The 25,452-nt window shown below is 40.3% G+C and overlaps 1 protein-coding gene across 3 annotated transcripts in view; it reads right to left on the reverse strand.

Moving 5' to 3' along the window:
* Positions 1–4,893: 4,893 nt before the first annotated feature.
* Positions 4,894–25,452, reverse strand: part of PJA2 (praja ring finger ubiquitin ligase 2) — a gene marked incomplete at its 3' end in the record, with an annotated part of 143,254 nt that continues 122,695 nt past the window's right edge. For all 3 annotated transcript variants that reach the window (XM_053701532.1, XM_053701534.1, XM_053701533.1), the window contains 2 exon segments: positions 4,894–5,015; positions 17,798–17,912. In XM_053701532.1, coding sequence (XP_053557507.1) covers positions 4,894–5,015; positions 17,798–17,912 — 237 coding nt within the window.

The following is a 25,452-nucleotide window of genomic DNA, read 5'->3' on the forward strand; positions in this document are numbered from 1 at the left end:
TAAGTATTACCAGGGAGGGCCAAGATATATTGCCTTACTATAAATAAAAATTATACGGCGAGATTGCGAGTTGTGTGTCAGGCTGAAAAAGCAGCGTTAACAGGTCCTAACGCTGCTTTTTCACTACCGCTGCTATTACGAGTCTTGCAGGTTTAGGGGCACAAAACGACTTACGTAAACTTCATAAAGTCTTTTTTCTATGGGACTTCCATAGCGCTGATATTACGGGTCTGTCCTGGGAGGCCAAAAAGTGAGCAGTACACCTTCTACCTCCAAGATCCCTAACACATTTTAAAGTCAGTAGTTAAGAGATTTATGGTACAACGCTGTAGCATAAAACTCATAACTAAAGTGCTAAAAAGTACACCAACACCCATAAACTACCTATTAACCCCTAAACCGAGGCCCTCCCACATCGCAAACACAAAAATAAAATTTTTAACCCCTTATCTGCCGCTCCGGACATCGCCGCCACTAGAATAAACATATTAACCCCTAAACAGCCGCACTCCCGCCTCGCAAACACTAGTTAAATATTATTAACCCCTAATCTGCCTCCCCTAACATCACCGCCACCTACATTATACTTATTAACCCCTAATCTGCCGCTCCCAATGTCGCCGCAACCTACATACGCTTATTAACCCCTAATCTGCCGCCCCCAACGTCGCTGCCACTATTCTAAATTTATTAACCCCTAAACCCAAGTCTAACCCTAACACCCCCTAACTTAAATATAATTTAAATAAATCTAAAGAAAATTACTAACTAAATTATTCCTTTTTAAAACTAAATACTTACCTATAAAATAAACCCTAAGCTAGCTACAATATAACTAATAGTTACATTGTATCTAGCTTAGGGTTTATTTTTATTTTACAGGCAAGTTTGTATTTATTTAACTAGGTAGAATAGTTATTAAATAGTTATTAACTATTTAATAACTACCAAGCTAAAATAAATACAAAAGTACCTGTAAAATAAAACCTAACCTAAGTTACACTAACACCTACCACTACACTACAATTAAATAAATTAACTAAATTAAATACAATTAAATACAATTAGCTAAAGTACAAAAAAAAACAAGAACACTAAATTACAGAAAATAAAAAACAAATTACAGATCTTTAAATAATTACACCTAATCTAATAGCCCTATCAAAAAAAAAAAACCCAAAATAAAAAAAAACCCTAGCCTAAACTTAAAGGGACATTAAACCCAAAAAATGTCTTTCATGATTAAGACAGAAAATACAATTTTAAACAACTTTCTAATTTACTTCTATTTTGTAATTTACTTCATTCCTTATATATCCTTTGTTAAAGAAATGGCAATGCACAAGGGTGAGCCAATCACATGAGGCAAATATGAGCAGCCACCAATCAGAAGTTACTGAGCCTATCTAGATATGCTTTTCAGGAAGACATATCAAGAGAATGAAGCAAATTAGATAACAGAAATAAATTAGAAAGGTGTTTTAAATGGTATTCCCTATCTGAATCATGAAAGAAAAAATATGGGTTTAATGTCCCTTTAACTATCAATAGCCCTTAAAAGGGCCTTTTGTGGGGCATTGCCCCAAAGTAATCAGCTCTTTTACCTGTAAAAAAATAAATAAAATACAAACAACCCCCAACAGTAAAACCCACCACCCACACAACAAACCCCCCCAAATAAAAAGCTAACTAAAAAAATCTAAGCTCCCCATTGCCCTTAAAAGGGCATTTGGATGGGCATTCTATCAGCCAATTGGAATCTAAGGGACGCCATCTTGGATGACGTCATTTAAAGGAACCGTTATTCAGTAAGAAGACTCCGGATGAAGAGGATGCTCCACGTCGGATGTCTTGAAGATAGAGCCGCTCTGCGTCGGATGGATGAAGATAGAAGATGCCGCCTGGATGAAGACTTCTGCCCGTCTGGAGAACCACTTCGCCCGGCTTGGATGAAGACTTCTCCCGGCTTCGTTGAGGACTTCGGCCTGGTTGGATGAAGACTTCTGCCGCTTCCTTGAGGATGGATATCCGGTCTTCAGAACAGTAAGTCGATCTTCTGGGGGTTAGTGTTTTTTTAAGGGTGTATTGGGTGGGTTTTATTTTTAGGTTAGGGCTTTGGTCCGCAAAAGAGCTAACTGCCCTTTTATGGGCAATGCCCATCCAAATGCCCTTTTCAGGGCAATGGGGAGCTTAGGTTTTTTTAGATAGTATTTTATGTGGGGGGTTGGTTGTGTGGGTGGTGGGTTTTACTGTTGGGGGTTGTTTGTATTTTTTTTTACAGGTAAAAGAGCTGATTACTTTGGGGCAATGCCCCGCAAAAGGCCCTTTTAAGGGCTATTGATAGTTTAGTTTAGGCTAGGTTTTTTTTTTATTTTGGGGGGACTTTTTTTTATTTTGATAGGGCTATTAGATTAGGTGTAATTAGTTTAAAGATCTGTAATTTGTTTTTTATTTTCTGTAATTTAGTGGGGGATTTTTTGTACTTTAGCTAATTATATTTAATTTATTTAATTGTATTTAATTTAGTTAATTTATTTTATTGTAGTGTAGTGTTGGGTATTAGTGTAACTTAGATTAGGTTTTATTTTACACATACTTTTGTATTTATTTTAGCTAGATAGTTATTAAATAGTTAATAACTATTCTACCTAGTTAAAATAAATACAAACTTGCCTGTAAAATAAAAATAAACCCTAAGCTAGCTACAATGTAACTATTAGTTATATTGTAGCTAGCTTAGGGTTTATTTTACAGGTAAGTATTTCGTTTTAAATAGGAATTATTTAGGTAATAATATTAATTTTTATTTAGATTTATTTAAATTATATTTAAGTTAGGGGGTGTTAGGGTTAGACTTAGGTTTAGGGGTTAATACATTTAGTGTTGGGGCGGCAGATTAGGGGTTAATAAATGTAGGTAGGTGGTGATGTTAGGGACGGCAGATTAGGGGTTAATAATATTTAACTGTTTGCGAGGCGGGAGTGTGGCGGTTTAGGGGTTAATATGTTTATTATAATGTTGGCGATGTCCGGAGCGGTAGATTAGGGGTTAAAAAATATAATGTAGGTGGTGACGATGTCGGCGGCGGCAGATTAGGGTTTAATAAGTGTAAGATTAGGGGGGTTTAGACTTGGGGTTCATATTAGGGTGTTAGGTGTAAACACAACTTTTATTTCCCCATAGGAATCAATGGGGCTGCGTTACTGAGTTTTACGCTGCTTTTTTGCAGGTGTTAGACTTTTTCTCAGCCGGTTCTCCCCGTTGATTCCTATGGGGAAATCGTGCACAAGCACCTACAACCAGCTCACCGCTGACTTAAGCAGCGCTGGTATTGAAGTGCGGTAAGGAGCACAATTTTGCTCAACGCTCACTTCTTGCCTTTTAACGCCGGGTTTGTAAAAACCTGTAATACCAGCGCTGTAGGTAAGTGAGCGGTGAGAAAAAACTGCTCGTTAGCACCGCACAGCTTCCAACGCAAAACTCGTAATCTGGTCGATAGTTTTTACATAATTCTTATTTTCCTTCTAAACATTGAAGTTGCATAGAGTTTTCATTGTTTTTGTAGTACAAATCTTTATACTGAGATGTATATTCCCTAGTAATATATTGGATCGACTTGCTGATAATTGTTTGCTCGCATTACATTAGTTGTGCCGCAATACGTTGTGACATCATAGCACATAACGACACAAGTGTCAAGAAAAAAAAATATATATATATGGGGAAGGAGGAGTTTTGAGGCCAATTTAGTAAGTGAGAAACTGCAGAAAGTTAGAAAATGCTTAAATTACTGTATGTACTTCGTAACAACACAATGCAGGAGGATTGTCCGGGAGGGATGGAAATTTTTGGGATAAGTATATGATGGATGTAGACTGTCCCTTTAAGGTTTTTAAAACAAATTAACATAATTTTACTGCAGTTATTTTTCAATACCCAAAACTCCACCAACCATTTGACTTATTTGGAGGAGCCAATATAAACTTGAAGGGACACTGAACCCAAATGTTTTCTTTTGTGATTCAGATAGAGCATGCAATTTTAAGCAACTTTCTAATTTACTCCTATTATCACATTTTCGTCATTCTCTTGGTATCTTTATTTGAAATGCAAGAATGTAAGTTTAGATGCCGGCCCATTTTTGGTGAACACACTGTGTTGTTCTTGCCGATTGGTGGATAAATTCACCCACCAATAAACAAGTGCTTTCCTTAGATGCCTTCTTTTTCAAATAAAGAAAGCAAGAGAACGAAGAAAAATTGATAATAGTACATTAGAAAGGTGCTTAAATTTGCATGCTTTATCTGAATCATGAACGAAAAAAATTTGGGTTCAGTGTCCCTTTAAGGTCGAGGACAACAAGGTTAGTCATGGTCATAAAGTTAGTATAAAGGTCATTGTTTTGCGGTTGTTATCTGATAAAGCTAATTAAGAACAAACTGTATATGTAACAGGGTTAGTCTTGACAAGTCAACATGGTTCATTTTAAGATGTGAGAATTGAAAATTGCTCATTTTTCGAAGCTAAATTAAATAAAAGGGGACAAAATAAATAATGAAAACATATTAAAAATTGATTTCATTCTACATAACTAAACATTTTATATAAAAATCTCAATGTGTTTACTGTCCCTTTAAATATCCCAAACTACTTACTACTTCTATAATAAACTAATCTGTGCTTCTCTTCTATAACCAGACCTTGACACGTGGCACAATGTAGCAGATGCTGCCGTATGTTGATATAATTTAGATGCAGGCAGTTAAACTATCCTTTTACCTGAGGTGATGGAACTACAGGCGTCCTTCACAAATATTTTAGCATCAGGCAACTTTCATAAATTATTTATTGTAAATACATAAAACACTAGATAGAAAACTGAAGAATACTTACTTTTTGTAACCAAAGTGTTACACAAGGCTTATGAAAAAGATGGCGGCAAGGCAGCTCTGTTAATATTTCATCTTTTATATACTCGCTGCAGCATATGGCACAACACTGTTCTTGACCTACAACTTGTAAAGAAATATACTTTATATTTATGGTTTGTCACAAAAATTGCAATATACAACTTAAACATTTAAGAATTACATAATAAATTCCTGTGAAAAGGTAAACGACTAATGTTTGAAACAGGGAACAAGAAATAATAGCAGGGATTGATCTTATTTGCAATACATGCTACGATTATAATCAAAAACACTAGAATATCTTAAAGGGACAATGAACCAATTTTTTTCTTTTGTGATTCAGATAGAGCATGAAATTTTAAGCAACTTTCTAATTTACTCCTATTATCAAATTTTCTTCATTCTCTTGGCATCTTTATTTGAAATGCAAGAATGTAAGTTTAGATGCCGGCCCATTTTTGGTAAACAACCTGGGTTGTCCTTGCTGATTGGTGGATACATTCATCCACCAATAAAAAAGTGCGGTCCAAAGTTCTGAATAAAAAAAAAAGCTTAGATGCCTTTTTGTTCAAACAAAGATAGAAAGAGAACGAAGAAAAAATGATAATAGGAGTAAATTAGAAAGTTGATTAAAATTGCATGCTCTATTTGAATCATGAAAGAAAAAATGTGGGTTTAGTGTCCCTTTAAGGTAGACCTATCATTACATGAATATTCTATTATTTTTTAAAGACAAAACGCTGTCTTAATTTACTAGCCATTTTACGCTAAACAAGATGACTCAAATAAATAGTCTGAATCATTTAAAGGGACAGTCTAGTCCAAAATAAACTTTCATGATTCAGATAGAGAATGTAATTTTAAACAATTGCCCAATTTACTTTTATCACTAATTTTGCTTTGTTCTCTTGGTTTTCTTAGTTGAAAGCTAAACCTAGGAGGCTTATATGCAAATTTCTAAGCCCTTGAAGGCCGTCTCTTCTCTCAGGGCATTTTGAAAGTTTTTCACCACTAGAGGGTGTTAGTTCATGAGTGTCATATAAATAACACTGTGCTCACGCACGTGGAGTTCAGGTGAGCCATCTCTGATTGGCTAAAATGGATGTCTGTTAAAATAACTGAAATAAGGGGGCAGTTTGCAGAAGCTTAGATACAAGGTAATCACAGAGGTAAAAAAGAAAATTTATGTTTACCTGATAAATTTGTTTCCTCTTGGACATGACGAGTCCATGGATCATCTTCATTACTTATGGGATATTCACCTCCTGGTCTGCAGGAGGCGGCAAAGAGCACCTACAGCAAAGCTATTAAATAGCCCCTCCCTTCCCCTCCAACCCAGTCATTCGACCGAAGTTAGGAAGAGAAAGGAAAATACAAAAGGTGCAGAGGTGTCTGAAGTTTAAAAAAAAAAAAATCACATCCTGTCTAAAAAGACAGGGCAGGCCATGGACTTGTCATGTCGAAGAGGAAACAAATTTATCAGGTAAACATAAATTTTCTTTTCCTCTTAAGGACATGACGAGTCCACGGATCATCTTAATTACTTATGGGATACAATACCCAAGCTTAGAGGACACAGATGATATGGGGGGGGGGGCAAGACAGGATACCTAAACAGAAGGCACCACTGCTTGAAGAACCTTTCTCCCAAAAGCCGCCTCAGCTGAGGCAAAAGTATCAAATTTGTAGAATTTAGAAAAAGTGTGAAGAGAGGACCAAGTAACAGCTTTACAAATCTGTTCAATAGAAGCTTCATTCTTGAATGCCCATGAAGAAGCCACAGCTCTAGTAGAATGAGCCGTAACACTCTCAGGAGGCCGCTTCCCAGCGGTTTCATAAGCAAAACGTATGATACTCTTCAGTCAAAAAGAAAGCGAAGTGGCCGTAGCCTTTTGAACCCTTTGTTTCCCTGAGAAAACAACAAACAGAGAAGAAGACTGACGAAAGTCCTTTGTCGCCTGTAAATAAAACTTTAAAGCACGAACAACATCAAGGTTGTGCAAAAGACGTTCCTTCTGAGAGGAAGGATTAGGACACAACAAAGGTACAACAATTTCCTGATTAATGTTTCGATCAGAAACTACCTTAGGAAGAAAACCCAATTTGGTACGCAAAACTACTTTATCAGCATGAAAAATAAGATAAGGGGAAGCGCATTGCAAAGCCGAGAGTTCGGACACTCTACGAGCAGAGGAAATAGCAACAAGAAATAAAACTTTCCAAGACAGAATCTTAATATCCAAGGAATGCATAGGTTCAAACGGAACCCCTTGAAGAACATTAAGAACCAAATTAAGACTCCATGGAGGAGCAATAGGCTTAAATACAGGTCTGATCCTGACCAGAGCCTGACAGAAAGACTGAACATCTGCCAGGCGTTTATGTAACAAAATAGACAAGGCCGAAATCTGACCCTTTTCTCCAAGCCCTCTTGGAGAAAAGCTAAAATTCTCGGAATCCTAATCTTACTCCATGAGTAGCCCTTAGATTCGCACCAATAAAGATATTTACGCCATATCTTATGGTAAATCTTTCTAGTTACCGGCTTACGAGCTGAACCAAGGTCTCAATGACCGCATCTGACAAACCTTGTCTTGACAAAATTAAGCGTTCAATCTCCAAGCAGTCAGCTTCAGAGAAACTATATTTGGGTGAAGGAAGGGACCTTGAATGAGAAGATCCTTCCTCAACGGAAGTCTCCAGGGTGGCAGAGACGACATGCCTGCCAGGTCCGCATACCAAGTTCTGCGAGGCCAGGCAGGAGCAATGAGGATCACTGGAGCCCTCTCCTGTTTTATGCAAGCAATGACTCGAGGAAGAAGCGCAAACTGAGCAAACAGGTATGCAAGCTTGAAGGACCAAGGAACCGCCAGGGCATCTATCAGATCCGCCTGCGGATCCCTGGACCTCGACCCGTACCTCGGAAGCTTGGCATTCTCTTGAGATGCCATGAGATCCAACTCCGGTTGACCCCATTTGAGAATCAGACTTGAGAACACTTCCGTCCTATTACTAACGCAGGCAAAGAGAATGACTGGGTTGGAGGGGAAGGGAGGGGCTATTTAATAGCTTTGCTGTAGGTGCTCTTTGCCGCCTCCTGCAGACCAGAAGGTGAATATCCCATAAGTAATGAAGATGATCCATGGACTTGTCATGTCCTAAAGAGGAAAGTTTAATTATATAACTGTGTTGGCTGTGCAAAACTAGGGAATGGGTAATAAAGGGATTTTCTATCTTTTTAAACAATAACATTTCTGGTGTAGACTGTCCCTTTAATTTATATCTCCAGTCAATACATATGCTCAAAGCACTATTCACAACATACAAAAGTAACAGTTTCAATTTGCTGAACCCTGTAACATACAAAGTGCTTCAATTTTCAATTATTCACCAGCACAGATTATGCTTCAAAAGTATTGTGGGCTCCATGTACTAAGGCAGTGGATGCCACTCTGGAGACTTTGCTCATGCGAGTCTGCATACCGCAAGTTGAAAAGCGGCGGTTATATGGCTGCTGATTTGTAACCTCTCCGCTATACTTATACAATAGAAAATACGGGCAGAGAACAGATAATTTTCAAGTTGGGAACATCCTTCCATTCATTAGTACGTGGGACCCTATGCATGGAGTCACAGGGACCTTAAACGGCTATTATTGTGAAAACATTTACATGCTCTAATTTGCCAGAACACATCATTTTAACCCCCCTTGCAAAAAGGGTTAAACGCACAGTTAAAATACAACATTGAAGCCGTATATGGCCCTGCTGCAAAACTTCCTCTGCTGATTGGGTCAGCGGCAGTTTCCGCTGTGGACCTGCAGTGCTCTGCAGCTTAAACACACAAAGCTGCAGAGTCCCTCGTGTTAAACTTACATGCTCTAACAAATTAGAGCTCATCATTTTTTAATCAGAATGCAGGTTAAAAATGAATGTAATAGCCCCAATTAAAGGGACACTGTACCCAAAAATTTTCTTTCGCGATTCAGATTGAGCATGAAATTTTAAGCAACTTTCTAATTTACTCCTAGTATCACATTTTCTTCATTCTCTTGGTATCTTTATTTGAAATGCAAGAATGTAAGTTTAGATGCCGGCCCATTTTTGGTGAACAACCTGGGTTGCCCTTGCTGATTGGTGGATAAATTCATCCACCAATAAAAATGTGCTGTCCAGAGTACTGAAACAAAAAAAAAGCTTAGATGCCTTCTTTTTCAAATAATGATAGCAAGAGAACGAAGAAAATTTGATAATGGGATTAAATTAGAAAGTTGCTTAAAATTGCATGCTCTTTCTGAATTACAAAAGAAAAAAATTGGGTACAGTGTCCCTTTAAGTCGTTTTTAAATGATCTGTAAATATTAAAAAACTGAGGAAAGCATCATACCCTCTTCAGCTGATACTAATTGGCTGCCATTGATTTGCTGCAGTTTACTGTAGCATAACAGATTCAAAGTTCAAAAACTATTTCTCTAAAATACGGCAGTATGATCAAGAAAAATGGTATTGTGCATATCCAAAAAAAGAAAATACAATCGCCTAGATTTAGAGTTTTGTCAATAAAGACCCGCGTAGCTAACTCTACTTTTTTTCCTAGCGCACCCTTTAAACAACGCTGGTATTGAGAGTTGTCTGAGTGGCTGCGTTAGGCTCAGAAAAGGGAGCGTTGAACATAATTTAGCTCCACTTCAACCCTCAATACCGTTGCTTACGGTAGCGGTAAGCTGGCAAAACGTGCTCGTCCACGATATCCCCATAGGAAACAATGGGGCAGTTTGGGCTGAAAAACAAAATGTATGCTTACCTGATAAATTTATTTCTCTTGTGGTGTATCCAGTCCACGGGTTCATCCATTACTTGTGGGATATTCTCCTTCCCAACAGGAAGCTGCAAGAGGACACCCACTAAAACTATAGAAACTATAGGGTGCAGTGGTGACTGTAGTTTAAAAATAAAAAACACCTGCCTTAAAATGACAAGGCGGGCCGTGGACTGGATACACCACAAGAGAAATAAATTTATCAGGTAAGCATAAATTTTGTTTTCTCTTGTAAAGGTGTATCCAGTCCACGGGTTCATCCATTACTTGTGGGATACCAATACCAAAGCTTTAGGACATGGATGAAGGGAGGGACAAGGCAGGAACTTAAACGGAAGGCACCACTGCCTGTAAGACCTTTCTCCCAAAAATAGTCTCCGAAGAAGCAAAAGTATAAAATTTATAGAATTTCGAAAAGGTAAGAAGCGAAGACCAATGAGCTGTAATTCTTTCAGGAGGCTGCTGGCCAGCAGTCTCATAAGCTTAGCGTATTATACTTCTTAGCCAAAAAGAAAGAGAAGTTGCCGAAGCCTTTTGGCCTCTCCTCTGTCCAGAGTAGACAACAAACAAAGCAGATGTTTGACGAAAATCCTTCATAGCTTGTAAATAAAACTTTAAAGTACGAACCACATCAAGATTGTGTAATAGACGTTCCTTCTTTGAAGAAGGATTAGGACATAGTGAAGGAACAACAATCTCCTGATTGATATTTTTATTAGATACCACCTTAGGAAGAAACCCAGGTTTGGTACGTAACACTACCTTATTAGCATGGAAAATCAGATAAGGGGAATTACATTGTAAAGCAGATAACTCCGAAACTTTTCGAGCGGAGGAGATAGCTACTAAAAACAGAACTTTCCAAGATAAAAGTTTAATATCTATGGAATGCAAAGGTTCAAACGGAACCCCTTGAAGAACTTTAAGAACTAAATTTAAACTCCATGGCGGAGCAACAGGTTTAAACACAGGCTTGATTCTAACTAAAGCCTGACAAAACGCCTGAACGTCTGGAACCTCAGCCAGACGTTTGTGCAAAAGAATAGACAGAGCAGAAATCTGTCCCTTTAAGGAACTAGCTGACAATCCTTTCTCCAATCCTTCTTGGAGAAAAGATAATATCCTAGGAATCCTGACTCCATGAGTAACCCTTGGATTCACACCAGTGAAGATATTTACACAATATCTTATGATAGATCTTCCTGGTGACAGGCTTTCGAGCCTGAATTAAGGTATCAATGACCGATTCGGAAAAACCACGCTTTGATAGAATCAAGCGTTCAATCTCCAAGCAGTCAGACGTAGAGAAATTAGATTTGGATGTTTGAAGGGACCTTGAAGTAGAAGGTCCTGCCTTAGCGGCAGAGTCCATGGTGGAAAAGATGACATGTCCACCAGATCTGCATACCAAGTCCTGCGTGGCCACGCAGGGGCTATCAAGATCACCGAAGCTCTCTCCTGCTTGATCTTGGCAATCAGACGAGGGAGCAGAGGAAACGGTGGAAACACATAAGCCAGGCTGAAGGACCAGGGCGCTGCTAGAGCATCTATCAGCGCTGCCTTGGGATCCCTGGACCTGGACCCGTAACAAGGAAGCTTGGCATTCTGACGAGACGCCATGAGATCCAGTTCTGGTTTGCCCCATAGTTGAATCAACTGGGCAAATACCTCCGGATGGAGCTCCCACTCCCCCGGGTGAAAAATCCGCCTCCCAGTTCTCTACTCCTGGGATATGGATAGCTGAGAGATGGCAAGAGTGAACCTCTGCCCATAGAATTATCTTTGAAACCTCCAACATTGCCAGGGGGCTCCTTGTTTCCCCCCTGATGGTTGATGTTGTCTGACTGAAATCTGATGAACCTAACCGCAGCTAGCTGAGGCCAAGCCTGAAGAGCATTGAATATTGCTCTTAGTTCCAGAATGTTTATCGGAAGGAGGGGCTCCTCCTGAGTCCACGAACCCTGAGCCTTCAGGGAGTTGAAGACTGCACCCCAGCCCAGAAGGCTGGCATCTGTCGTTACTATAGTCCATTCTAGCCTGCGGAAACTCATTCCCTTGGACAGACGGACCCAAGATAGCCACCAGAGAAGAGAATCCCTGGTCTATTGATCCAGATTTAGTAGAGGGGACAAATATGTGTAATCCCCGTTCCACTGATTGAGCATGCAAAGTTGCAGTGGTCTGAGATGTAGGCGGGCAAACGGAACTATGTCCATTGTCGCTACCATTATTCCGATTACCTCCATACACTGAGCCACTGACGGATGGGAAGTGGAATAAAGAGCATGGCAGGAAGTTAGAAGTTTTGACAACCTGACCTCTGTCAGATAAATCTTCATTTCTACTGAGTCTATCAGAGTTCCTAGGAAGGAAACTCTTGTGAGAGGGGAGAGAGAACTCTTTCCTTCGTTCACCTTCCACCCGTGAGACCTCAGGAATGCCAGAACAATGTCCGTATGGGACCTGGCGATTTGAAAAGTCGACGCCTGTATCAGGATGTCATCTAGGTAAGGGGCCACTGCTATACCCCGCGGCCTTAGAACCGCCAGAAGGGACCCTAGAACCTTTGTAAAGATTCTTGGTGTTGTGGCTAACCCAAAGGGAAGAGCCACAAACTGGTAATGCCTGTCTAGGAAGGCGAACCTGAGAAACTGATGATGATCCCTGTGTATCGGAATGTGTAGATAAGCATCCTTTAAATCCACGGTAGTCATATATTGACCCTCCTGGATCATAGGTAGGATGGTTCGAATAGTCTCCATCTTGAAGGATGGGACCCTGAGAAATTTGTTTAGGATCTTGAGATCCAAGATTGGTCTGAAAGTTCCCTCTTTCTTGGGAACTATAAACAGATTTGAATAGAAGCCGTGCCCCTGTTCCTCCTTTGGAACTGGGTGGATCACTCCCATAACTAGTAGGTCTTGAACGCAATGTAAGAATGCCTCTCTCTTTATCTGGTTTGCAGATAATTGTGAGAGATGAAATCTCCCCTTTGGAGATGAAGCTTTGAAATCCAGAAGATATCCCTGGGAAACAATCCCCAGAGCCCAGGGATCCTGGACATCTCTTGCCCAAGCCTGGGCGAAGAGAGAAAGTCTGCCCCCCACTAGATCCGGTCTCGGATCGGGGGCTACTCCTTCATGCTGTCTTAGAGGCAGCAGCAGGCTTTTTGGCCTGTTTCCCTTTGTTCCAAGCCTGGTTAGGTATCCAGACTGGCTTGGACTGGGCAAAATTTCCCTCTTGTTTTGTAGAAGAGGAAGATGAAGCTGTGCCACTCTTGAAGTTTCGAAGGGAACGAAAATTAGTCTGTTTGGTACTTAACTTGTTGGACCTATCCTGGGGAAGGGCGTGGCCTTTTCCTCCAGTAATATCAAAAATGATCTCTTTCAGTCCAGGCCCAAATAGGGTCTACCCTTTGAAGGGGATATTGAGAAGTTTAGACTTTGAAGTGACATTAGCTGACCAGGATTTAAGCCATAGCGCCCTACGCGCCTGAATGGCAAAACCTGAATTTTTAGCCGTTAGCTTGGTTAAATGAAAAACGGCGTCAGAAATAAATGAATTGGCTAACTTAAGAGCTTTAAGCCTGTCAAGGATATCATCCAACGGGGTTTCTACCTGTAGAGCCAGAAAGCCGCTGCAGTAGTGACTGGGGCAATGCATGCAAGAGGCTGGAGAATAAAACCTTGTAGTATAAAGATTTTCTTAAGGAAACCCTCTAATTTTTTATCGATAGGATCTAGGAAAGCACAACTGTCCTCGACAGGAATAGTTGTACGCTTAGCTAGGGTAGAGACTGCTCCCTCCACCTTAGGGACCGTCTGCCACGAGTCCCGTGTAGCGGCATCTATAGGAAACATCTTTTTAAAAGCAGGAGGGGGATAGAACGGTACACCTGGTCTATCCCATTCCTTAGTAATAATTTCTGAAAACCTCTTAGGGATTGAAAAAACGTCAGTGTAAACAGGCACTGCAAAGTATTTGTCCATTTTACACAATTTCTCTGGGACTACAATGGTGTCACAGCCATCCAGAGTCGCTAAAACCTCCCTGAGCCACACGCGGAGGTGTTCAAGCTTAAATTTAAATGTTGTCATTTCAGAGTCAGACTGAAGTAACGCCTTCCCTGAATCAGAAGTCACCCACAGATAGAAGCTCTCCTGCTTCAACTTCTGCACATTGTGAGGGTATATCAGACATAGCTACTAAAGCGTCAGAGAGCTCTGTATTTGTTCTAGCCCCAGAGCTGTCTCGCTTTCCTTGTAACCCTGGCAGTTTGGACAATACCTCTGTGAGGGTATGATTCATAACTGCTGCCATGTGTTATAAGGTAAACGCATTGGACGCGCTAGATGTACTTGCCGTCCCTTGAGCAGGAGTTATAGGTTCTGACACGTGGGGAGAGCTAGATGGCATAACCTCCCTTTTGTCAGTCTCAGAAACCTCAGATGATAAATCTTTAAAAGCCATAATATGATCTTTATAACTTATAGAAAGGTCAGTGCATTTGGTACACATTCTAAGAGGGGGTTCCACAATGGCTTCTAAACATAATGAACAAGGAGTTTCCTCTATGTCAGACATGTTTAACAGACTAGTAATGAGACCAGCAAGCTTGGAAAACACTCTAATAAATGTGAAAAAAGCAATAATATAAAAACGGTGCTGTGCCTTTAAGAGAAAAAAACTACCACATAAACTGCAAAACAGTGATAAAAAGTAGTAAACTCTACGAAATTTTTACAGTGTGTATAAGGGACTAAAGCAGCATTGCACCCACTTGCAAATGGATGACTAACCCCTCATGCCCAAAAACGAATTAGAAAAACATTAAAACTGCTAACAAACAGTCAAACACACTGCCACAGCTGTGCTGTGGCTCCTACCTGCCCTTAAAAACGATTTTTGCAGGAACAAAACCCTCTATAGAGGTCCTATAAGCCAGAGGACTCCTTCAGGGAAGCTGGATGTCTCAGACTGAAAATCAACTGCACATTTAGAGCTTGAAAATAGGCCCCTCCCTACCATGCACTCAAAGTCAGAGGGCCTTAAAAAAGTACTCCTAGGAGTAATCTAACAAGCCATGTGGAAAAGTAGGCCCCAAATAAAGATTTATCACCCTCAGAGAAAAAAGTTTTTATTTTTATAAATCATGCAAACGTTTTTACACAAAGTAATAAAAGTATTAACATGAATATTACCCTTATTTGCAAGCATGATCCCAGTTGTTGTTAAATCACTGTATCAGGCTTACATTAAATATACCAGGCACTGTCAGCATTTTCTAGACCTTATCATCTCTCTAGAAAAAAATATACTGAACATACCTCAAAGCAGACAATCTGCAGACCGTCCCCCCAACTGAAGTTTTCTTTCCATACTCTTCAGTTATGTGTGAGAACAGCAATGGACCTTAGTTACAAACCGCTAAGATCATCAAAACCTCCAGGCAGAATTCTTCTTCCAATTTCTGCCTGAGAGTAAAAACAGTACAACGCCGGTACCGTTTAAAAATAACAAACTTTTGATTGAAGGTAAAAACTACACTAAGTCACCACATCTCTCTTGATACTTCCTTTCTTGTCGAGAGCTGCAAGAGAATGACTGGGGGGTGGCAGTTAGGGGAGGAGCTATATAGACAGCTCTGCTGTGGGTGTCCTCTTGCAGCTTCCTGTTGGGAAGGAGAATATCCCACAAGTAATGGATGAACCCGTGGACTGGATACACCTTTACAAGAGAAAAAAACCTAACACCTGCAAAAAAGCAGCGTTCAGCTCATAACACAGCCCCATTGTTTCCTATGTGGAAACACTCTCTAAGTCTACACCTAACACCCTAACATGAACCCTGAGTCTAAACACCCCTAATCTGCCGCCCCCGCTATCGCTGACACCTGCATTATATTATTAACCCCATATCTGCCGACCGGACACCGCCGCCACCTACATTATCCCTATGAACCCCTAATGTGCTGTCCCTAACATCGCCGAACCCTACATTATATATTTATTAACCCCTAATCTGCCCCCCCCCAACATCGCCGCAACCTAACTACAAGTATTAACCCCTAATCTGCCGACCGGACATCGCCGCCACTATAATAAATTAATTAACCCCTAAACCGCCGCACTCCCGCCTCGCAAACACTATAATAAATTTTATTATCCCCTAATCTGCCCTCCCTAACATCACCGCCACCTACCTACAATTATTAACCCCTAATCTCCCGCCCGCAACGTTGCCGCTACTATAATAAATGTATTAACCCCTAAACCTAAGTCTAACCCTAACCGTAACACCCCCCTAACATAAATATAATTTAAATTAAACGAAATAATATTCCTATAATTAAATAAATTATTCCTATTTAAAAATAAATACCTATAAATTAAACCCTAATATAGCTACAATATAACTAATAATTACATTGTATCTATTTTAGGATTTATATTTATTTTACAGGCAACTTTGTATTTATTTTAACTAGGTACAATAGCTATTAAATAGTTATTAACTATTTAATAGTTATTAACTATACAATAGCTACCTAGTTAAAATAATTACAAAATTACATGCAAAATAAATCCTAACCTAAGTTACAATTAAACCTAACACTACACTATCATTAAATTAAATAAATGGCCTACAATTAGCTAAACTAAAATACAATTAAATAAACTAAACCATATTACAAAAAAACAAACACTAAATTACAAAAAATAAAAAATTACAAGAATTTTAATCTTATTACACCTAATCTAAGCCCCCTAATAAAATAAAAAAGCCCCCCAAAATAAAAAAAATCCCTACTCTATTCTAAATTACAAAAGTAATCAGCTCTATTACCAGCCCTTAAAAGGGTTTTTTGTGGGGCATTGCCCCAAAGTAATCGGCTCTTTTACCAGTAAAAGAAAATACAATACCCCCCCAACATTACAACCCACCACCCACATACACCTATTCTAACCCACCCAAACCCACCTTAAAAAAACCTATCACTAACCCCCTGAAGATCTCCCTACCTTGAGTCGTCTTCACTCAGCCGAGCCGAAGTCTTCATCCAATCCAGGCGATGTGGTCCTCCATCCGGGCGAAGTCTTGATCCAAGCGGCAAAGAAGAGGTCTTCCATCCGGGCGATGTCTTCTTCTATCTTCCGGATCCATCTTCATCCCGCCAACGCGGAACATCCTCCTTCCCCAACGGACTAATGACGAATGAAGGTTCCTTTAAGGGACGTCATCCAAGATGGCGTCCCTCGAATTCCGATTGGCTGATAGGATTCTATCAGCCAATCGGAATTAAGGTAGGAAAAATCTGATTGGCTGATTCAATCAGATTGAGCTTGCATTCTATTGGCTGATCGGAACAGCCAATAGAATGCGAGCTCAATCTGATTGGATCAGCCAATCGGATTGAACTTCAATCTGATTGGCTGATTAAACTACATTTTATTTTTTTATTATAGTGGCGGCGATGTGGGGGGTCTCGGTTTAGGGGTACATAGGTAGTTTATGTGTGTTAGTGTACTTTGTAGCACAGTAGTTAAGAGCTTTATATTCCGGCGTTAGCCCATAAAGCTCTTAACTACTGACTTTTTTTTGTCGGTAGGAGTCTTGTCGGTAGAGGGTCTACCGATATCTTCTTCCAAGACTCCAAATACCGGCGTTAGGCAGATCCCATAGAAAAGATAGGATACGCAATTGGCGTAAGGGATCTGCGGTAGCCTGGAGTCGCGGTAAGGAAGTGAGCGTTAGACCCTTTCCTGGCTGACTCTAAATACCAGCGGGCGGTAAAAAGCAGCGTTAGGACCCCTTAACACTGCTTTTGACAGCTAACGCCCAACTCTAAATCTAGCCGAAAGTATATAAAAGATATGTAAAAATGAAATTCACTACAAGCCAAGGTATCCATAAACAGCCATCGTATAGGCATTCGAAAAGCAGCGTTTGTAAAGAGAGTGCTGTTCAAACAAAGCCGTTGTAACAAAAATGCAGTTTGATGTCTGTTGATGAGCTTAGAGCTTATGTAGAAACAACAATAGACATTTAAAAACGTTATAGTATCTTACCATTGTGCTCATCTGTTAGAACAATTTGTGGCAGGCAGTCTATACTTTCTTTACTAGCTGGTGGGTGGGCTTGCTCTACATCGACTGTAAGAGATTCTAGATGTGCCAAAGCATTCTGAAGAAAGAATCATATGAGTAGCTAATAAATATCTTTCCATACCAAATATTTCAAAGAAAGCCAAGGCCCTGATGATCAAAGACTCTTCAGCGTGGAGAGAAATTGTAGTTGACTTTAAAGGGGCTGAGCTCAATGAATGCTCAAAAGAAAACAGGCACAACTCTCAAGCACTGAAAGATCTCTCAGTTCTGTATCTGAAAGAGAGACAAGCTCAATGCAATATATCACTGCAATTTTGTTTTGTAACACACTTTGTGCATTATTTTTTATATTACTTTACACTTCAGATTCGGTCCTTTCAGTATTCTTGCATTTAAAAGCTTTGCACTTTCTCTTTTAGATTTTAAACATTAAGATTTAGATCCAGCAAACATTTTACAAATTCAGATTAGGTTTTGAAGGTTTCAGTATTACTTTAACAAATTAGGATCATACTTTGTATATTTCTGTGTATCGTTTACTAATAACACTGCATTTTGTAATTGCTCTATTGTAAACTAAAACAGAGTTTCAGAAAGTGGGAGGGATAAGGCTGTTCCCTGGGCATGTCTGAAGGTCTCAAAAATCTTGTGAAATGATGTAAGCATTTTAAACAATCTGGTCTCATGGATTTATCTTACCAGCTGTTTGCAGGTGAAGTTTGCTAAAATTTTACAATACATTTATTTTAACTAACAGAAAAGTAATATATACAAAAATATAGACAAAGACAAGTTAAATTGTAGTGAAAACATTTCAGTTTAAATTTGAAATTGATGAAAAGTAAGCCTTTTTTATCAGCCCCAGGTGTTCTCTGGTTACCTTCACTCTCTCCTATGTGAAATTGTGTATCCCAGAAAGCTTCAATACTTTCTATGGAAAGCATATTCCATCTATCTGGGACTTCCAGGTTCCACCCTTTTTCAGTGAGTTCAGCCCCTGTGAAGTCTGTAATAAAATTTCTCTACAAACTAGAGAATGTTTTATTATTTGGCTCATAGCTTCAGTTTCTCAGAGAACTTCATTACTTTCTGGCAGTTTTTCAGTTTATTGCTCAATAGAAGAAATGCAAAGTGCAATTACACAGAAACTGTGAAAGCATAATCATAATGTGTAAAATCACAATCCTAAATACACTGCTGTATACAAAATAAAATAAAAAATGGAAAGTGCAAAGTTTAAATGTAATAAAATGCAATCAGAAGCTTAAAGTAATTTAGAATACCATGCACAAAGTGTAAATGCAGCAGAACTGTCATCTCACGCAGTGCTATATTGCACTGGGCTTTTCTCTTCATCACATACAGAAATGCAGGGAACACCCTTTTGGAGAAGTATAGCAAAATCTGCCTTTTGAACTTTTCACTAGGGATTTTCCAGTGCTGGAGGATCATTTTAGATTATCTCACCTGAGCAGAGAGCTTTCGATCATCAGACCCTTGATGAGCTATTATATTTTTGACAAAAATTTAGTACAATCCTTACATAGTGCTAGATTACAAGTGGCACACTAAAGATAGCACAGGTCGCGATAAGCAATATTGCAACCTCACTATCTTGCTTGTGTATTACAAAAATTGCGCTTTTTGGGTTAGCGAGGGTGAAGACTTAGTGTAAGGGTTAAAAAAAGCACCAAGCACAACTTAGTAGATAAAAAAAAAAGTGTTATACTCATACATACACTATCTGATAAAAATTATTCATATAAATATAGGTTGATTGACTGGAAAGGGCTATTATGTGTAAGTGTGTGTATATATATATAAAAAGAGATAAACCCATGAGATTAAAATCCTCCATTACAAAAAAAACATAATTTATGCTTACCTGATAAATTTATTTCTCTTGTAGTGTATCCAGTCCACGGATCATCCATTACTTGTGGGATATTCTCCTTCCCAACAGGAAGTTGCAAGAGGATCACCCACAGCAGAGCTGCTATATAGCTCCTCCCCTCACTGCCATATCCAGTCATTCGACCGAAACAAGCCGAGAAAGGAGAAACCATAGGGTGCAGTGGTGACTGTAGTTTAATTAAAATGTAGACCTGCCTTAAAAGGACAGGGCGGGCCGTGGACTGGATACACTACAAGAGAAATAAATTTATCAGGTAAGCATAAATTATGTTTTCTCTTGTTAAGTGTATCCAGTCCACGGATCATCCATTACTTGTGGGATACCAATACCAAAGCTAAAGTACACGGATGATGGGAGGGACAAGGCAGGAACTTAAACGGAAGGAACCACTGCCTGTAGAACATTTCTCCCAAAAACAGCCTCCGAAGAAGCAAAAGTATCAAATTTGTAAAATTTTGAAAAGGTGTTAAGCGAAGACCAAGTAGCAGCCTTGCAAATCTGTTCAACAGAGGCCTCATTTTTAAAGGCCCAGGTGGAAGCCACAGCTCTAGTAGAATGAGCTGTAATCCTTTCAGGGGGCTGCTGTCCAGCAGTCTCATAGGCAAAGCGTATTATGCTCTGAAGCCAAAAGGAGAGAGAGGTTGCCGAAGCTTTTTGACCTCTCCTCTGTCCAGAGTAAACGACAAACAGGGCAGATGTTTGACGAAAATCTTTAGTAGCCTGTAAGTAAAACTTCAAGGCACGGACTAGGTCCAGATTATGCAAAAGACGTTCCTTCTTTGAAGAAGGATTAGGACACAATGATGGAACAACAATCTCTTGATTGATATTCCTGATAGAAACCACCTTAGGTAAAAACCCAGGTTTGGTACGAAGAACTACCTTGTCTGAATGAAAAATCAGATAAGGAGAATCACATTGTAAGGCAGATAACTCAGAGACTCTTCGAGCCGAGGAAATAGCCATCAAAAACAGAACTTTCCAAGATAAAAGTTTAATATCAATGGAATGAAGAGGTTCAAACGGAACTCCCTGAAGAACTTTAAGAACCAAGTTTAAGCTCCACGGGGGAGCAACAATTTTGAACACAGGCTTAATCCTAACCAAAGCCTGGAACCTCTGCCAGACGCTTGTGCAAAAGAATAGACAGAGCAGAGATCTGTCCCTTTAAAGAACTAGCTGATAAGCCTTTGTCCAAACCCTCTTGGAGAAAGGAAAATATCCTAGGAATCCTAACCTTACTCCATGAGTAACTCTTGGATTCACACCAATAAAGATATTTACGCCATATCTTATGGTAGATTTTCCTGGTGACAGGCTTTCGTGCCTGTATTAAGGTATCAATGACTGACTCGGAGAAGCCACGCCTTGATAGAATCAAGCATTCAATCTCCATGCAGTCAGTCTCAGAGAAATTAGATTTGGATGACTGAAAGGACCTTGTATTAGAAGGTCCTGCCTCAGAGGCAGAGTGCATGGTGGAAGAGATGACATGTCCACTAGGTCTGCATACCAGGTCCTGCGTGGCCACGCAGGCGCTATCAGAATCACTGATGCTCTCTCCTGTTTGATTTTGGCAATCAGTCGAGGGAGCAGAGGAAACGGTGGAAACACATAAGCCAGGTTGAAGAACCAAGGAGCTGCTAGAGCATCTATCAGCGTCGCTCCCGGGTCCCTGGACCTGGATCCGTAACAAGGAAGCTTGGCGTTCTGGCGAGACGCCATGAGATCCAGTTCTGGTTTGCCCCAACAATGGACCAGTTGAGCAAACACCTCCGGATGGAGTTCCCACTCTCCCGGATGAAAAGTCTGACAACTTAGAAAATCCGCCTCCCAGTTCTCTACGCCTGGGATGTGGATCGCTGACAGGTGGCAAGAGTGAGACTCTGCCCAGCGAAATATCCTTGAGACTTCTAACATCGCTAGGGAACTCCTGGTTCCCCCTTGATGGTTGATGTAAGCCACAGTCGTGATGTTGTCCGACTGAAATCTGATGAACCTCAGGGTTGCTAACTGAGGCCAAGCTAGAAGAGCATTGAATATTGCTCTTAACTCCAGAATATTTATTGGGAGGAGTTTCTCCTCCTGAGTCCACAATCCCTGAGCCTTCAGGGAGTTCCAGACTGCACCCCAACCTAGAAGGCTGGCATCTGTTGTTACAATCGTCCAATCTGGCCTGCGAAAGGACATACCCTTGGACAGATGGACCCGAGATAGCCACCAGAGAAGAGAATCTCTGGTCTCTTGATCCAGATTTAGTAGAGGGGACAAATCTGAGTAATCCCCATTCCACTGACTTAGCATGCATAATTGCAGCGGTCTGAGATGCAGGCGCGCAAATGCCGCTACCATTAAGCCGATTACTTCCATGCACTGAGCCACTGACGGGCGTGGAATGGAATGAAGGACACGGCAAGCATTTAGAAGTTTTGATAACCTGGACTCCGTCAGGTAAATTTTCATCTCTACAGAATCTATAAGAGTCCCTAGGAAGGAGACTCTTGTGAGTGGGGATAGAGAACTCTTTTCCACGTTCACTTTCCATCCATGCGACCTCAGAAATGCCAGAACTATCTCTGTATGAGACTTGGCAATTTGAAAGCTTGACGCCTGTATCAGGATGTCGTCTAGATAAGGAGCCACCGCTATGCCTTGCGGTCTTAGAACCGCCAGAAGTGAGCCCAGAACCTTTGTAAAAATTATCGGGGCTGTGGCCAACCCGAAGGGAAGAGCTACAAATTGGTAATGCCTGTCTAGAAAGGCAAACCTTAGGAACCGATGATGATCTTTGTGAATCGGTATGTAAAGGTAGGTATCCTTTAAGTCCACTGTGGTCATGTACTGACCCTCTTGGATCATGGGTAGGATGGTCCGAATATTTTCCATTTTGAATGATGGAACTCTGAGGAATTTGTTTAAGATCTTTAGATCCAAGATTGGTCTGAAGGTTCCCTCTTTCTTGGGAACCACAAACAGATTTGAATAAAACCCCTGTCCTTGTTCCATCCGCGGAACTGGATGGATCACTCCCATTACTAGGAGGTCTTGCACACAGCTTAGGAATGCCTCTTTCTTTATCTGGTTTGCTGATAACCTTGAAAGATGAAATCTCCCTTGTGGAGGAGAAGCTTTGAAGTCCAGAAGATATCCCTGAGATATGATCTCCAACGCCCAGGGATCCTGAACATCTCTTGCCCACACCTGGGCGAAGAGAGAAGTCTGCCCCCCCCCACTAGATCCGTTTCCGGGTAGGGGGCCGTTCCTTCATGCTGTCTTGGGGGCAGCAGCAGGCTTTCTGGCCTGCTTGCCCTTGTTCCAGGACTGGTTAGGTTTCCAGGCCTGTCTGGAATGAGCAACAGTTCCCTCTTGTTTTGAAGCGGAGGAAGTTGATGCTGCTCCTGCCTTGAAATTTCGAAAGGCATGAAAATTAGACTGTTTGGCCTTTGATTTGGCCCTGTCCTGAGGAAGGGTATGACCCTTGCCTCCAGTAATGTCAGCAATAATTTCCTTCAAGCCAGGCCCGAATAAGGTCTGCCCCTTGAAAGGAATGTTGAGTAATTTAGACTTTGAAGTCACGTCAGCTGACCAGGATTTAAGCCATAGCGCCCTACGCGCCTGGATGGCGAATCCGGAATTCTTAGCCGTTAGTTTAGTCAAATGAACAATGGCATCAGAAACAAATGAGTTAGCTAGCTTAAGCGTTCTAAGCTTGTCAATAATTTCATTCAATGGAGCTGTATGGATGGCCTCTTCCAGGGCCTCAAACCAGAATGCCACCGCAGCAGTGACAGGCGCAATGCATGCAAGGGGCTGTAAAATAAAACCTTGTTGAATAAACATTTTCTTAAGGTAACCCTCCAATTTTTTATCCATTGGATCTGAAAAAGCACAACTGTCCTCAACCGGGATAGTGGTACGCTTTGCTAAAGTAGAAACTGCTCCCTCCACCTTAGGGACCGTCTGCCATAAGTCCTGTGTAGTGGCGTCTATTGGAAACATTTTTCTAAATATAGGAGGTGGGGAAAAGGGCACACCGGGTCTATCCCACTCCTTGCTAATAATTTCTGTAAGCCTTTTAGGTATAGGAAAAACATCAGTACACACCGGCACCACATAGTATCTATCCAGCCTACACAATTTCTCTGGAATTGCAACTGTGTTACAGTCATACAAGCAATATAAAAAACGTTACTGCGCCTTTAAGAAACACAAATTTTGTCCAAATTTGAAATATCAGTGAAATATCAGTGAAAAAAGGCAGTTACACTAACAAAATTTTTACAGTGTATGTAATAAGTTAGCAGAGCATTGCACCCACTTGCAAATGGATGATTAACCCCATAATAACAAAAACGGAATAACAAATGACAAAAACGTTTTTCAAACAGTCACAACAACTGCCACAGCTCTACTGTGGCTTTTTACCTCCCTCAATACGACTTTTGAAGCCTTTTGAGACCTTCAGAGAAGTCCTGGATCATGCAGGAAGTAGCTGGATGTCTGTGTCTGTAATTTTTGCTGCGCAAAAATGCGCTAAAATAGGCCCCTCCCACTCATATTACAGCAGTGGAATGCCTCAGGGAACTGTTTCTAGGCAAAATTCAAGCCAGCCATGTGGAAAAAACCAGGCCCCAATAAGTTTTAACACCAAACATATATAAAAAACGATTAAACATGCCAGCAAACGTTTTAAAATACACTTTTATAAGAGTATGTATCTCTATTAATAAGCCTGCTACCAGTTGCTATCACTGCATTTAAGGCTTTACTTACATTACTTCCGTATCAGCAGCATTTTCTAGCAAATTCCATCCCTAGAAAAATATTAACTGCACATACCTTATTGCAGGAAGACCTGCACGCCATTCCCCCTCTGAAGTTACCTCACTCCTCAGAATATGTGAGAACAGCAAAGGATCTTAGTTACTTCTGCTAAGTCATAGAAAACGCAGGCAGATTCTTCTTCTAAATACTGCCTGAGATAAACAGTACACTCCGGTACCATTTAAAAATAACAAACTTTTGATTGTAGAAATAAACTAAGTATAAAACACCACAGTCCTATTACGACCTCCATCTTTGTTGAGAGTTGCAAGAGAATGACTGGATATGGCAGTGAGGGGAGGAGCTATATAGCAGCTCTGCTGTGGGTGATCCTCTTGCAACTTCCTGTTGGGAAGGAGAATATCCCACAAGTAATGGATGATCCGTGGACTGGATACACTTAACAAGAGAAAGAGGTATAGAATTATTGAACTGAAAATTAGCAGATCTAGGCAAGTATCCCTACTTGCTTTAGCACAGAAATACTCTGCATACACTGTCACCAATGCATCAGGGAACTCTGGGTAAGATATGCAAATTAGATAGTTAATATCTCACAGTTTTTGCTTCCAAGCACTGTTTTACAGAAGTTAACGTGGTCGTGATAACTGTCGTAAAATTATCATGAATCAAGTTTCACTAACTTTTTACTTTCAACTTGTAATACGTGTACTAACTCGGCCACGTTAAAATTTTACTTGGAGCAAAAAATCCAGATATTGCGCCACTTGTAATCTGGCACCTAGAGTTTAATATAGCAATATACAATATAAAGAGGGTGATTTAGTACTCTTCCGTTTCCATTTACAAAGTTAAAATGTTTATCACAATTTGCATATAAAAATTATTTTGTTATTTAGGAAAGCACAGGAGCAGA

Source organism: Bombina bombina, chromosome 2 (assembly GCF_027579735.1).
Source record: "Bombina bombina isolate aBomBom1 chromosome 2, aBomBom1.pri, whole genome shotgun sequence".
Classification (NCBI taxonomy): domain Eukaryota; kingdom Metazoa; phylum Chordata; class Amphibia; order Anura; family Bombinatoridae; genus Bombina; species Bombina bombina.